The sequence below is a fragment of the Pempheris klunzingeri genome, chromosome 20 (genome assembly GCF_042242105.1).
Source record: "Pempheris klunzingeri isolate RE-2024b chromosome 20, fPemKlu1.hap1, whole genome shotgun sequence".
Taxonomy (NCBI): Eukaryota; Metazoa; Chordata; class Actinopteri; order Acropomatiformes; family Pempheridae; genus Pempheris; species Pempheris klunzingeri.
In genome coordinates, this window is record NC_092031.1 from 4894179 (window position 1) to 4906358 (window position 12180).

At 41.1% G+C, this 12180-nt stretch overlaps 2 protein-coding genes across 2 annotated transcripts; one reads left to right on the top strand and one right to left on the bottom strand.

Annotated features, from left to right (window-relative positions):
- Window positions 1-1920: 1920 nt before the first annotated feature.
- On the bottom strand, window positions 1921-5002 carry g6pc3 (glucose-6-phosphatase catalytic subunit 3). The gene is made up of 6 exons (XM_070852142.1): window positions 4730-5002; window positions 3579-3685; window positions 3388-3478; window positions 3155-3273; window positions 2532-2673; window positions 1921-2414 (listed from the first exon to the last, which is right to left on the bottom strand). Exons 1-6 carry the CDS (start codon window positions 4945-4947, stop codon window positions 2072-2074), a joined length of 1020 nt encoding a protein of 339 aa, XP_070708243.1. The 5' UTR covers window positions 4948-5002; the 3' UTR covers window positions 1921-2071.
- Window positions 5003-5319: 317 nt separating this feature from the next.
- Window positions 5320-11225, top strand: lsm12b (LSM12 homolog b). The gene is made up of 5 exons (XM_070851844.1): window positions 5320-5466; window positions 7495-7628; window positions 8552-8661; window positions 9694-9820; window positions 10627-11225. Exons 1-5 carry the CDS (start codon window positions 5340-5342, stop codon window positions 10717-10719), a joined length of 591 nt encoding a protein of 196 aa, XP_070707945.1. The 5' UTR covers window positions 5320-5339; the 3' UTR covers window positions 10720-11225.
- The last annotated feature ends 955 nt before the right edge of the window (window positions 11226-12180 follow it).

Genomic DNA, 12180 nt, shown 5'->3' on the forward strand with positions numbered 1-12180 from the left:
ACTATCATAGACGCTATTATTATATGATTTACAAAGCAGTGATGAATGACACTATGAAGAGCAAACAACGTTTTTAAACTGGTGAAGATGTATAGACTTTCTAGCACAAGTTGTATATACTAACTCAGTTATTCCACTCAGTCCAGCTCGGGTTCATTAGCTAAGCAAGTCTGTTTCTAGAGGCCTATCATATTTAAGGATTCCACGTCATAAAGAATGTCCATTGCAATCCTCTAACTCTAAATTAGCCAGTCTAATCCACTGGTCTTGCACACATCTTAAAATTTAAAAAAACAAAGTATATCTGAGGTTTCAGTACCCAGAAACTTCACATTTTGAGTTTGGGTGATAGAGAAAGTGGAATAATGAGAATATTCAAGTTTGTATATGTGGGAGAAGTTATAGACCATTTGTCTGTAACATTTTATTTTGGTTTCTCTGAAATAAAGAATATCTAAAGAGAGACAGGTCCTCCTGACTGTCTCCTGTTCATTCTCAGTTTCACCTGCTACCAGAGAGATGCCCTACTTATCTTTACAGAAATGAAGGTATAAATTGTATTATACTTAATTTAAAGAAGACTTCTAAGTTGAGGATATTTGAGGGTGTATGGTTTCAAGCTGTGTGTGTATATTAGTTTGCTGTAAATAGTCTGATGCATGTTCTATTCTTTCCATGAGCTCAAGCAGAAACATGTATAGCAGTGTTCTGACTCTGGTGTGCGATACGACGTTCGGATCAAGATAAGGAGACTGCTACCCCTGAACTGTCCTTATCATTTTCCTTCAACCTCACCAGACAAAAGCGAAAGGTTATTTTATTTTATTTTAATGTATTTGCTTGCTGAGCAGAGTTCTCTTGTCTGTAAATGTGAGCTTTCAGATCGCTGTGATAAAAAGTTTAATTAAAAACAATAAAAAAGAATGTGTTTTTATCTCATGATAACTGATTGTAATCTGTACAGTCAAACCTATGTATTGGAGAAAAAAATAACATATTTATAAATGGTTACCAACTGAAACACGCCCTGCATGTCAGTCATTTATTTTACTGAGTATTTCAATATTACATACAAATGTAATTTTCTTATTTTGGATGATTTGGTCCACAAAACAACATATAACAGCAGTGTGTCGACAGAGTTACAGACTTACAGACAATATGGAAAATCTGGAAATCCATCTGACTTTTTTAATTCTTGAATTTTACACAGAATGCTACTTTATGTTTATGTTCTGTACTTTTAAAGGGGAACGCCACCCATTTTATACATCAAAGTACGTGTACAGGCCTTTGGTAATATTACTGCAACTGAAAAAAGTTTCCTAAAGCCTTTTGTTGCTGATGAACTGCCTCAGGTGATGTCATTTGAGTCAGTGTTGATAGCAGCTCAACATTTTGTAGCCTGCTACTCATGCCTGCGAGGCTAGTTGCTCAAAGCTCCGTTAGCTACCAACACAACACACCCAAATCTCCAAACTGTTGGTGTTTCAGTTGCATTTTGGGTAATCTAGATGCCAGGTTTTGACAAGTGGGAATAATGAGTGAAACAAAAAAGACGATGTCTGTGGTTCTGCAGCTCTTTCGACCTTTCTTGCATAATGTAAACAAAAGTAAAATTCTTATGCACCAGAAAATCTTAATGACAAGTACGTAGCATCAAAAACCCTTGACTGTGAAAAAGCAAAGAACTCTGCACACTGTCAATCAACCGTACTCACTTTGTGAACACTGTTTTTGCTCCTCAGACCTTCAGAAGTAAATCCTTAGACAACCTTATAGTAACAAGCTACAGCACTTACTGCTATTTGTGTACTGTATATATATATATATATTTACTGCAATTCCCACATTCATGGCCCATTAAAAAAAAGCATATAGTCACTGAATGAAGACCCTTGCCAGCTGAGAGAGGAAAAATCAACATGGAGTGACAAACTACAGCCTTTACCCACAAAACCACTCATGAAATAGATTAAACAGACAAATACAGGTGTTAACAGAAACTGAGCAGAGAGCTATAGTTCTTTAAGGAGTGATGGACACCTTTAACACGGACATAAAATAGTTTCTATTCCTTCTTCTTCTTGTGTGTGAAAAGGTGAACCAGTCCAGGCACAAGCACTATGACAATCTGAGGCACTATGACAAACTTGACAAAGAACAGGCCATAGAAGACGACTTGCGGTCGGACTGGGAGCGGCAGACGATTGACGTGGTACAGTCCCATGGATGAGATGGCCAGAGACAAAGCCCGGGGAGCCCAAGGCAGAGACCAACCGCCTGGCTTCCAGTACTGAGCCAGCCCCAAACCCAGAAGGGCCCCGCAGTCTCGAGTCAGAGAGGAGAACGGGGCTGTATCCAGACGAATCCACTCCGCACGGCTGCACCATTTCTTAGCCAAAGCAATAGACCTGTGGATTAGATAGAACAAGTCCAGTCTAGGCAAGAAAATTACAACTTAAGCTCACAGAGCTTATCGTGCACTAAACAGACTCATCAATACACATGAATTTAATAAAAAGGCTCACCAGGAGAGGTCGATTCCCATCTGCTGCAGTCCAGCATGCAGCATCAGAGTACCGAGTAGCAGACCGATGCTGAAGCTGAAGAAGAACAGCAGGGGGCGACCTTCTGGGACTCTGCGGCTCAGAACAATCCCCAGAAGAAGACCTGAAGAGAACAATTCAGCCAGTTTGAATCATGAGCAGTGAAAAGGCAACTGTATGTTCTTACTTGGAAAGAAATGCTGTGATATTTTACCGTTAACACAAATATTCTCCACAAATAATGATGATATATACTTTGAGGTGATATTCAGATTTTTTCCATACTGTTTGTAAGATCTTTGAGTGTATTAGGTAGAGATCCAAATCATGAACCTGAGGTTTTACAGTCATTTTGGATTCATTGTTGCATCGATGTATGTGTAACTGTAGGTATTTAATTCAAAGTATTTGCCAAGAACAGTCACTATCATCTAGTTGTTTAACCCACTTATGAGTTCTAGATTGATCTTCCAGGAAATGGATTATATTATCCTATATATTGATAATGTTATGTAAATGTACTTATACAGAGATAGAGGATTTAATCCACATAGCCAACTTATACTCATACATGTTTCAGCTTGTGCATAAAACTGGATTCAGACCTGTAATGGAGCCGGCAATGACCTGGTGAGGGAAGTGGGCGAGGATAAAGATCCTGGAGATGCCAACTGCCACCAGCATCGCCACATAGAGCAGGTACGGAGCAGCCGATAACACCACACTGGAGGGGAACGGAAAGAGAGATTCATTCAAAATATCGCTCTGATATCCTTTCATTTCTATGCAATATCTATTTGTTTTCAACAGTGTATTTGCTCATTTTAAAAGGGCATACCTGTGAGTTCGTGAGTACAGAAATGACCCCAGTGAGGACACCACGACCCACCAGGCAGCTGCCGTCACCATCGCATGTCCCGACGGACTGCCTGAGAGACAGATGCCAGCTTTAGAGCTCCGACTGTGCAATGAATTAAGTGTACAGTCATTGACTGATAAATGTTGTATTTTTCCTCAAGGACTTCTCACCAGGGCCAGTTTCACAGGTGGAAGAAAACTGGTGAACTTCGGGCTGCTTTTCGACAAACAAACGCGATTCACCTATCCACCAGAATGGCCTTTCTCCAAACAGCATCCTGGGAAAAAAATCAATTCACATAATTTACAATAATGCATTGGTCATAAAGGTATGTGCCACCACATATTGTACCAGAGTGTAACATCATGAATCTGGGTAGTGTTTATACTGAACTTTTTACATCCTATCAGCACACTGTCAACAGTTACAAACCTCATTATCTGATTCTTTCTAATGTGTGAATATTGCACATCCTCACTTTAATTTAGAGAAAATTATTTCTAAAGTTTTTGAAGGTTAAATATAATCAGGTATGTGAAGATCTGAGCTGCTTTTAATACTGTGCATGTAAGATAAGACAGTACTTGATTTATCCTGAAGGAAAATATTGTGCAGCAGTTGCAGTATGAAGTATGAAAGGACTGCAAATATAGAGAAAATAAACATTGGAAGAGTAAAAGAATATCAGTGCAGTGCAAGAATCAAATGCAAAGCCAGAAATGCAACAGGATGAGCAGCGATATTTTAGTTGTATTGTGATAGTTTGAGCCTCCTCTATCCATTGCAGACTAATGATAATAACAGTCTGTGGTGTAATGTGTGTGCAGATCATCTACTGGAAATTGTTTTAATAATACCTAACATTTTGGGTCCCCGGATCCATCTGTAAACATATGTAAATAATTATGACAGCTATTCTTAAAGTGCTGTTGTGATAAGGAACTGGCACTATCAATTTTGCTTTCTCACAACTCTCTCCCCTTTTCTTAAAAATGTTTTTTTTGATATAGCAATGTGAGGCAGCCAGTCGACTGTACTGTAAAGTAAAAAGTTCCGCTTATGGTTGTTTCCACTCGGACAGTACATACGGTGGGACTGTCCCGGAATCTGACATGCCAACAGAATAAAACACAAAATTGTTGCGAATAAAAACAGGAGAATAAAAGGAAAACACTAGAGTCGTTGGTGTTTATAATTAACACTGACTTATATGTATGTCAACGGGACGTTTACCTCCATGTCAACACGTTAGAGACAACAGTAATAGTTAAAGCTACACATTAAAACCATGTTAAAAACACGTTGGCTGCTTCTTCCTCACCATTTAAACACCAAGTTTAACCACTCCGATATAGCTGCCACCCAGAGAACCGCCACTCCAGCTCGTTTGCTGATGAAATAAGTGAAAGGAAAGACGAGGAGAAAGGCTGCTTTTGGGTCTCCAATATGGGTGACAACTAGCCAAAATGTTTCCTGACTTCCCGTCCTCTGCTGGAGGCTCTCGGCTATCCAGATGCCTTGGGTGTAAACGGCCTCCATCCCGTACGTCCTCTCCACACTTGGACGAAGATGAAAGTCAAAATGAAATCCTGATTACTTTGTAATTCAGGACGTGCTGAAGCAAATGCTGCAGTGCCGCCATGTTTCCGGTAGGGGGAGCTCTCTCGCTGGACGGCGGTTGAAAGACAGACAAAGCCACAACTTTGTCCGTCGATTAATTAAATTATATTCACGTAAAATCTGCAATTTAAGCGTTTATTGGACTAATTAACGATCACCCGTGACGTTAAATAGATTAAATTGTGAATATAAGTCGTCGTGTTGAAATAAATGACCACAACGCGACGTCCTTCGACACGCCCAGCTTTCGTCTCCATACGACATCGCGTCGTTTTACGTAAGGCAGGCGCTCCGGTTTCCTGGCGGAGAAGATGGCGGCTCCTGGACCGGGGGAGTATTTCAGCGTCGGGAGCCATGTCTCTTGCCTCACCTGCTTGGGCCAACGACTACAGGGAGAAGTGGTCGCCTTTGACTACCAGTCTAAGATGTTAACTCTGAGTATCCTTTGTTTGTTTTGAGCTGCGGGCGGTTTGCTTGGCCTGCCTGGCTGCAAGGGCCCGTAGGGTAACCGAAAATATGTCAAATAGTGATCCGCGCAGGCGTAATTGGTGGTAGCTGAGTTGCACATCTTTGTCCGTTTAAAATATTTTAATCTACGAGATAGCTGCCCATCCATCTCGCATCTGTCGAAGGCCGTGTTGGTGTTGCCGGGTCATTTCGTGGCTTCACGGTATCTGTAAGGGAGTACATGTGTTTTGAATCCACTCATTGTATTGCCGGACCTCAACATGGATCACTATCTGGCAACGAGTCCTAGTAAGGCATCATGGCTGTGTGCTCTCAACAGGCACAAACCGTTGCTAGCTAGCAAGCTAACTGACATCCATCGCGCCTCCCTCCGGCTTGTGTTCACACATTTTCCTCACATGGTTCGCGATGCCGCTGCCTGGAGACGCTAGTGGTCATTTCCAGCCGCCGTGATGGAGAGACGGCGACTGGCGTCAGCCGTCCACGCTATCGTTACAATCAAGTTAGCTCGGCTAGCATGCTAAGTTTCGGTCAGCCCCACACTGCCGCTGCTAGCTCAATTAACGGTATTAGCATTGCCAAGATTATCAGCTGGGCTTTCACCCCCCACGCCTCACTCGATGATTCTGGTGACACTTGTAATTATTTGGTGATCATGGGGTTAATTATGGTGCACTTCTGTTTCATTTTAACACGATGAAGGTGGGCACAGGCATCATGAGTGCATTGCAACTAATGTTAGCTTGCTGCTGAGCATGTCTACACCCATTCATTGGTGAGTATGTGTGTGTGTATTATATGCACATATTTTAGATGGCCCCTCTAGACCACCTCATGACTTACTCAAACCATAAGGTAGAGATAACCTAAACATAGCTACACTGTGGGGTGGGACCCCACATGAATGGAGCTACCACAGGGAGGAGGTTTGACAGTGGGGATCCTAGGCCTTCATGTGTGTTTGAAAGCTCTGATGCTGAAGTACTGTCAGAGATTAACAGAACTAACTGTGAATTGAAAATGAAACCACCTCTTACGAGGCCTAGATGTAGTTTTATGATATACAGCTCAAACCGAAACTAGTTGCATTAAATTGCATGTGAAATTACACTTGACGTGTGAGTAGTTTACTTTTACCACTTAGGTCAAACTTCTAAGGTCACACTGTCACTGTCATAACAGGTCAAATCCTTTCCTAGCTGGGGTCTTCAGATGGCCCCCCCTTTTTTTTTTTCAAATCAATGAGCTAAAAAAAAATGAACCAACACGTGAAGCACTGATGCCAGCAATATGTGGTAAATTTGTCTAAAATGTGAGGAAACCTGTTGTGTGTCAGAATCCCACTGACAAGTCTGAAAAGCCTATCCTGTATTACTAAAAGAACAAGTGGGGTAGATGCCTTGAGGCCCTGGTCTGTAAGGGGGGGAAAAAAACCCACAGATTTATGTGAAGATACATTTGCAACATTTTCCTGCTATTTTTGTATGTGTTTCTGTACATAAACTCAAAAATATCATCCTGTAAAACTGAAGAACATCATCCAACTACAAACCAGTGCACTAAAAGATCAAAATCCAAATGGTTGAGTTTATTATGTTAATCAGGCACTTCAAAGAAACTGTAAAATTACTGTCATTGTAATTATCACAGAAGACAATTAATTTAGTAGACTTTTCAGCAGAGGGAGTCAGTCAAAATGAAAGTGAAAGCTCACTTTGCTGCTTTTGTGTGTGCGTAAGTTGTAGATGATTTCAACCCATTTTGAACAAGTCTCCCTTCATTGACTTCCTGACTACTATAGGTGGCAGCACTGCCGTTGTCAGTCGCTTGCTGTAACTGGCACTACCTTTCACTGCCAGTGCTCTCTGTGTCTTAAGCTGCTCTGTTCTGATGTAGCTCATGGTGTTCACGTTCATTGTGGAGTCACATTTCAATAGTCATTTTGTGTTGTGATGCATTGTCATGATGTTGTGCGCCTTGACTCGGCTTCCCCCAAAGAATGTGCTTCCTCCAGCGGTAAGCCAAACCTCAACGACGTCATCTTGATCAACTTAGCCTATGTTTCTGATGTGGACATAATAAATGACCGCACTGAGACTCCACCCCCACTAGCATCACTGAATGTTAGCAAGGTAAGCCCGTCAACTTGGTTTCTGTCCTTAATATGTGTGTTTGCCTCTGATGACGAAGAGTGTGATGGGAATAATTAATTTCACTGCCAAATAAATGTAAAGTTGTAAACTGTAAGTGAATGTAAGGTCAACATTTAGGAACTGATAGCTCATCATGTAGTCTGAGCTGCAGGCCTCAAAAGATGACAGTCCAGCCTCACAGAGACCAAAACTAATTAAGGCGCCCTAGTCTGTTTTCCTCAAACAGCAGCAAAGTGGGAGTTGGTATTTGAGTTTAGCTTTGATGGGTTTATGACCCATCAAAGCTGCCTGGTTGCAAATACCTGGTAAATATGATGCCGTCACTTCATATTTCCAGACTGTGTTTAAGGTTGCATCATTCATCATTTTAGAAAAAGCACCAGCCACAATGGATTCTGGTATAATGAGGCTTAAAGAGTCATTTACAGTAGGCCCTTCAAAATAAAGCTGCATTTTGAATTGTCTGTGAAATTACTGTTACACTGATAAAATATATCTGGTGCATTTAAATTATGCCCCGTGAACCGGTAACCAGTGGCCTTTTCAGGGTGTTTTTTACACCGCTAAAGTTTGGCTCCGCTCCACCCCCTGTGACCCTACATGAGAATAATAGTCTAGGCAAATCAGTGAGAGTGAAAAGCAAACTCAATATTGTTTAGCCAGCGAGAGATTGTTTTAATGGGAATTATGTATGTAGAATTAATAATAGATCTAGAAAAATGTAGTCAAGTCCATTTCTAGAGTCTCTCCCATGGAGCGAAACATTTTCTTGTGTCATTAACCAAAGCCCGACAGAAGACGAATGTTGAAACTGTCCTGACTTGTGTTCCTAGTTCAGAGCTGTAAAAGCAAAAAATGGTCTTGGTTAAAAATGCCTTTTTGTCCTCTTCAACTCTTCACAGCTTGCCAATCGAGCACGGACAGAAAAGGAGGACAAGCTGTCCCAAGCCTATGCAATCAGTGCTGGGGTTTCTGTGGAGGGCCAACAGCTATTCCAGACTATTCACAAAACGTAAGAAATGAAGCACCGAGTATGTCGTCAAGATGAAATGATGCTGATATTCATGTGTTTTACACCATGTTTTATAGGCTTACCTCACTTTAACCGCCTTTATGAGCCGAGCCTAAATGACCTGTGGAAAACCCACCTGAAAAGTGTTATTTTAATGTGAAAGGGAGCCGAAGGCAGTAAGACGGTTTGAAAAGGGCCCAAGAATATTTAGAGCTGATCCAAGATGTGACCCAAATAAAGAGCACACTGGCAGCATGGCGCTCCACCAGTTAACGAGCAGCTGTGGACAAAAAGAGCAGCACTGCTTATTTTTCTTGCATTTGACAGTTTAAAACACGTTTTATTCCTGCAATGACTATGATGCACCATGTGATTAGAGCTGCCGGTGAGTCCTGGGACATGAACGTGGGCTCCAAGTCAGTTCTTGGTTACTGGGAGCCGAACGGGCTCGTGAAGACCTGCCTCACCCAGCAGTGTCACCTCGGCCCAAAACTAAAAGTCCAAACAGCACAGATCTTTTTAAAACTGAAATAAACCCAGAAAACCCCGCTCAACTACCCCACCTCTCCTCCACTCCTACACCCACCTATTTTTTTTTTTTTTGTCTTGATACAGCAAAATCTGTAAGTTTCCTGTAGCTTTCTGAGAAATGTAAGCACTTTGTGTCACATTCAAACATTTAATTTTGTGACATGTCTACCAGTGACAGGTTGTGGTGACCTGTATGGGTGTTTTCTGACTCTGTGTGACAGAAGCAGCTTCAGGTGGTGGCAGCGTGATGACCTTTCTCACTACTAGCATAATCAGTCAGATATTTATGGGTCATGTAAAATCCTATTTTGTGTTCCAGTTCTTAGTGACCAATATAAAACACTTTAGACACCCCCCCGGTCATAACAAGCAATGGAAATTCCTCAGCTGATTAAATGGGGTGATGAATGTAAAGAGAACCAGTGTGAAAGTCCTGTTCATTTCTTCCATTGTTTGCTTCTTTTCAGCTGCAGATAAGATGATGTTTGTTTTTCTTTGCAGCATCAAAGACTGTAAATGGCAGGAGAAGAACATTATTGTGATGGACGACGTCGTAATCTCGCCGCCTTACCAGGTTGAGAACTGCAAAGGCAAAGAGGGAAGCGCTTTAAGTCATGTACGCAAAATAGTAAGTATGCTTTTATATCTACACTATATTTCACCGTCAGTGCGTCGCTTTAAGGCAGAAACTAATTTTTGTTATGGGCTAGTTTGCAGATTATTTTTCCCCCTTGATCAATCATCTGAAACGTCTGAGAATTTGAAGCAATGTCTTGTTTAGTATAAACGGTGATCAAAACCTAAAGACACCCATAATTCTCACCAAATTGCTTGAAAAATGACAAGAGAAAATGTTTAGATTATTTTGATTATCGACTGACTATTGTCATACGTTCATCACAGCCACTATTTCATAGAAGTTTGCACGAAAAGAAGTTCACCGCAGCATCTGCTGCTGTTTAACTATCAGCTGGTAGAGATTTATAGTCTGTGCTCCATCGCTAAAGTGTAGCGGCCCACATTGTCAGACCTCTTTTATTTCCTGGAAGGCATTCATAGTGTTTTTCTATGTTGAACACATAGAAAAACAAAAGTAGACGTGAATGAAATGAAAAGAGCAATAGAGAGAAGTTAAAGCTCTGTTTTACACCCGTAGCCTCCCTGAAGACGTGCCGAACTGTGTTTTGTATCAGTGTGATGTTTGATTGTTTTTAGACATCTGTAAACCTTCATAGTCTGTTTCACTGTTATCTGTGTCGCTGTGTGTTCACTGACAACATGGGATTCAAATTGGCAGCTTGACTGCTGCCTTGAATCACTGTGGGCAGCGTCAGGTGGTTCCACTTTAGCTAGTTTTGTTTTAGGGTTGTTTCTCCCCCCATCCTCCCCACAGATTTGGTGTCCATTTTCATAAATGTTTTTCTATCCTTGCAGGTTGAGAAACATTTTAGAGACGTGGAAAGTCAGAAGTCCATGCAACGTTCACAAGCACAGCAAACACAGAAGGACTCCACTTTATCTTCTTGAGTTGGCAGTGTGGGTCGGCCGGGGAAGGTGACGCGGGTGGTTTTGTTCCCACTGCCAGACTAAGTCGGCATTCCTTGTCCTCAGTCGGAGACCACAAGGAGGAGCGCTGAGGGCCCTGGATCCAGAAGATCAAAATACCATTAAATGAAAAAGACAAAAAAGAAAGAGGAAAGATTAAATCTTAAATTAGACTTTATAAAGAATAATTTAAAACGCGATAAAGCAACCATAGTTTCCTTAACTAACTTGTCTCATTCTGCCCCCACTCCTCCCCTCCTGTCCCTGAAACCTTTTCTTTTTCCGCCCTCCTTCCTTTGCCTTCAGTTCCATTTCAAAAAGAGAAAACTAGAGCAGTCAGAAAGGCTTGTTAGCTTTATTTTCTGTCATTGTTTCCTTTTTTGCTGTATCCATGTTCTACTGTCTGTATTTTCTGTATTTTAAACAAAATGTGACTTGAAACGCCACACTTTAAAGGACATTTTCTAAAATAAAAGTAACAAAAATTCTGACTGTAATACTGTAATTTTCAACAACTTTTTGAAGGGCTCATGAGGGATGATTGAATTAACTGATTATACAATCGCTGTCTTGGTTTGAACCCTGAGATGATGGGATTTACTGAGAACCTGTCAACTGGGGAACATATTCAAGGGTAAAATACTGAGGTTGCCCAGTTGTCCTTAACCGTTTCCAGGGCGACGGATCAGACGCCCACATTGTCCACCTTTTTGAGCAGATTGGGTTTTTATGGACAAGCCTCGGGTCTCCTTTCAGGGTTTGTTTAGTAGCCTGATTGTGACGCATCCGTGTTAATTACAGGGAACTGACGCCATCACTGTTTGAAATTAATTATTTAAATGTCTTAAGCCCCTGGTTTCTCTAAATCTGCTTGATGTTATTTCCTGCTGTCCTCTGGCTGACAGACAGTAAATTAGTGGTATGAAATCTTCATTAACAAACGGTTCACAAAGTTAACTGCTGATGTAGCTGGACTTTAGTGGAAGGTAAAGCTGCGTTCTCTGTGCCTTTGGCTGAAAGGACAGATATTTTTCAGGTAGACTCGGTGCGGTTTGATGGTGGATTTGTCACTAATGACTTGTGATAACAGTTCTGCAAGTAAAACTTACTTTCATTATCAATCCGAATGTCTAATCTGGACAATTTTCTGGCATTTTACAGTCAACCGAATCTGTTTTGTACCGTGCAAACCCTCCAAATATTACGTTTATTTTCTCAGAGGACCAACAGAGGTTACCAGAGAAGTATGCTTAGAAAATCACTTAAACAATTGGCAATTACAATTCTTGTAAAAGCACTTGTTTTTTTGGAAAATGTCTTGTTTTTTTAATGATTTAATTTTGAATTCACAGAAGACTCTTCCTTGATGTTGGTCTCAGGCCCTACATTGGGACAGACTTGAACATTATGGTAACTACTCATTGAAACCAGTGACATTTTGAC

Bases quoted from the DNA above. Each gene is read 5' to 3' on its own strand.
- g6pc3 (XM_070852142.1), bottom strand. From the start codon at position 4,947: ATGGAGGCCGTTTACACCCAAGGCATCTGGATAGCCGAGAGCCTCCAG. The intron at 3,274-3,387 runs GTATGCCCTTTT...GTTCCCCTCCAG, and splicing joins CTGTACTCACGAACTCACAG to TGTGGTGTTATCGGCTGCTC. The intron at 2,415-2,531 runs GTGAGCCTTTTT...TCTAATCCACAG, and splicing joins ATGGGAATCGACCTCTCCTG to GTCTATTGCTTTGGCTAAGA.
- lsm12b (XM_070851844.1), top strand. From the start codon at position 5,340: ATGGCGGCTCCTGGACCGGGGGAGTATTTCAGCGTCGGGAGCCATGTC. The intron at 5,467-7,494 runs GTATCCTTTGTT...CTTCCCCCAAAG, and splicing joins GTCTAAGATGTTAACTCTGA to AATGTGCTTCCTCCAGCGGT. The intron at 8,662-9,693 runs GTAAGAAATGAA...TTTTCTTTGCAG, and splicing joins TTCCAGACTATTCACAAAAC to CATCAAAGACTGTAAATGGC.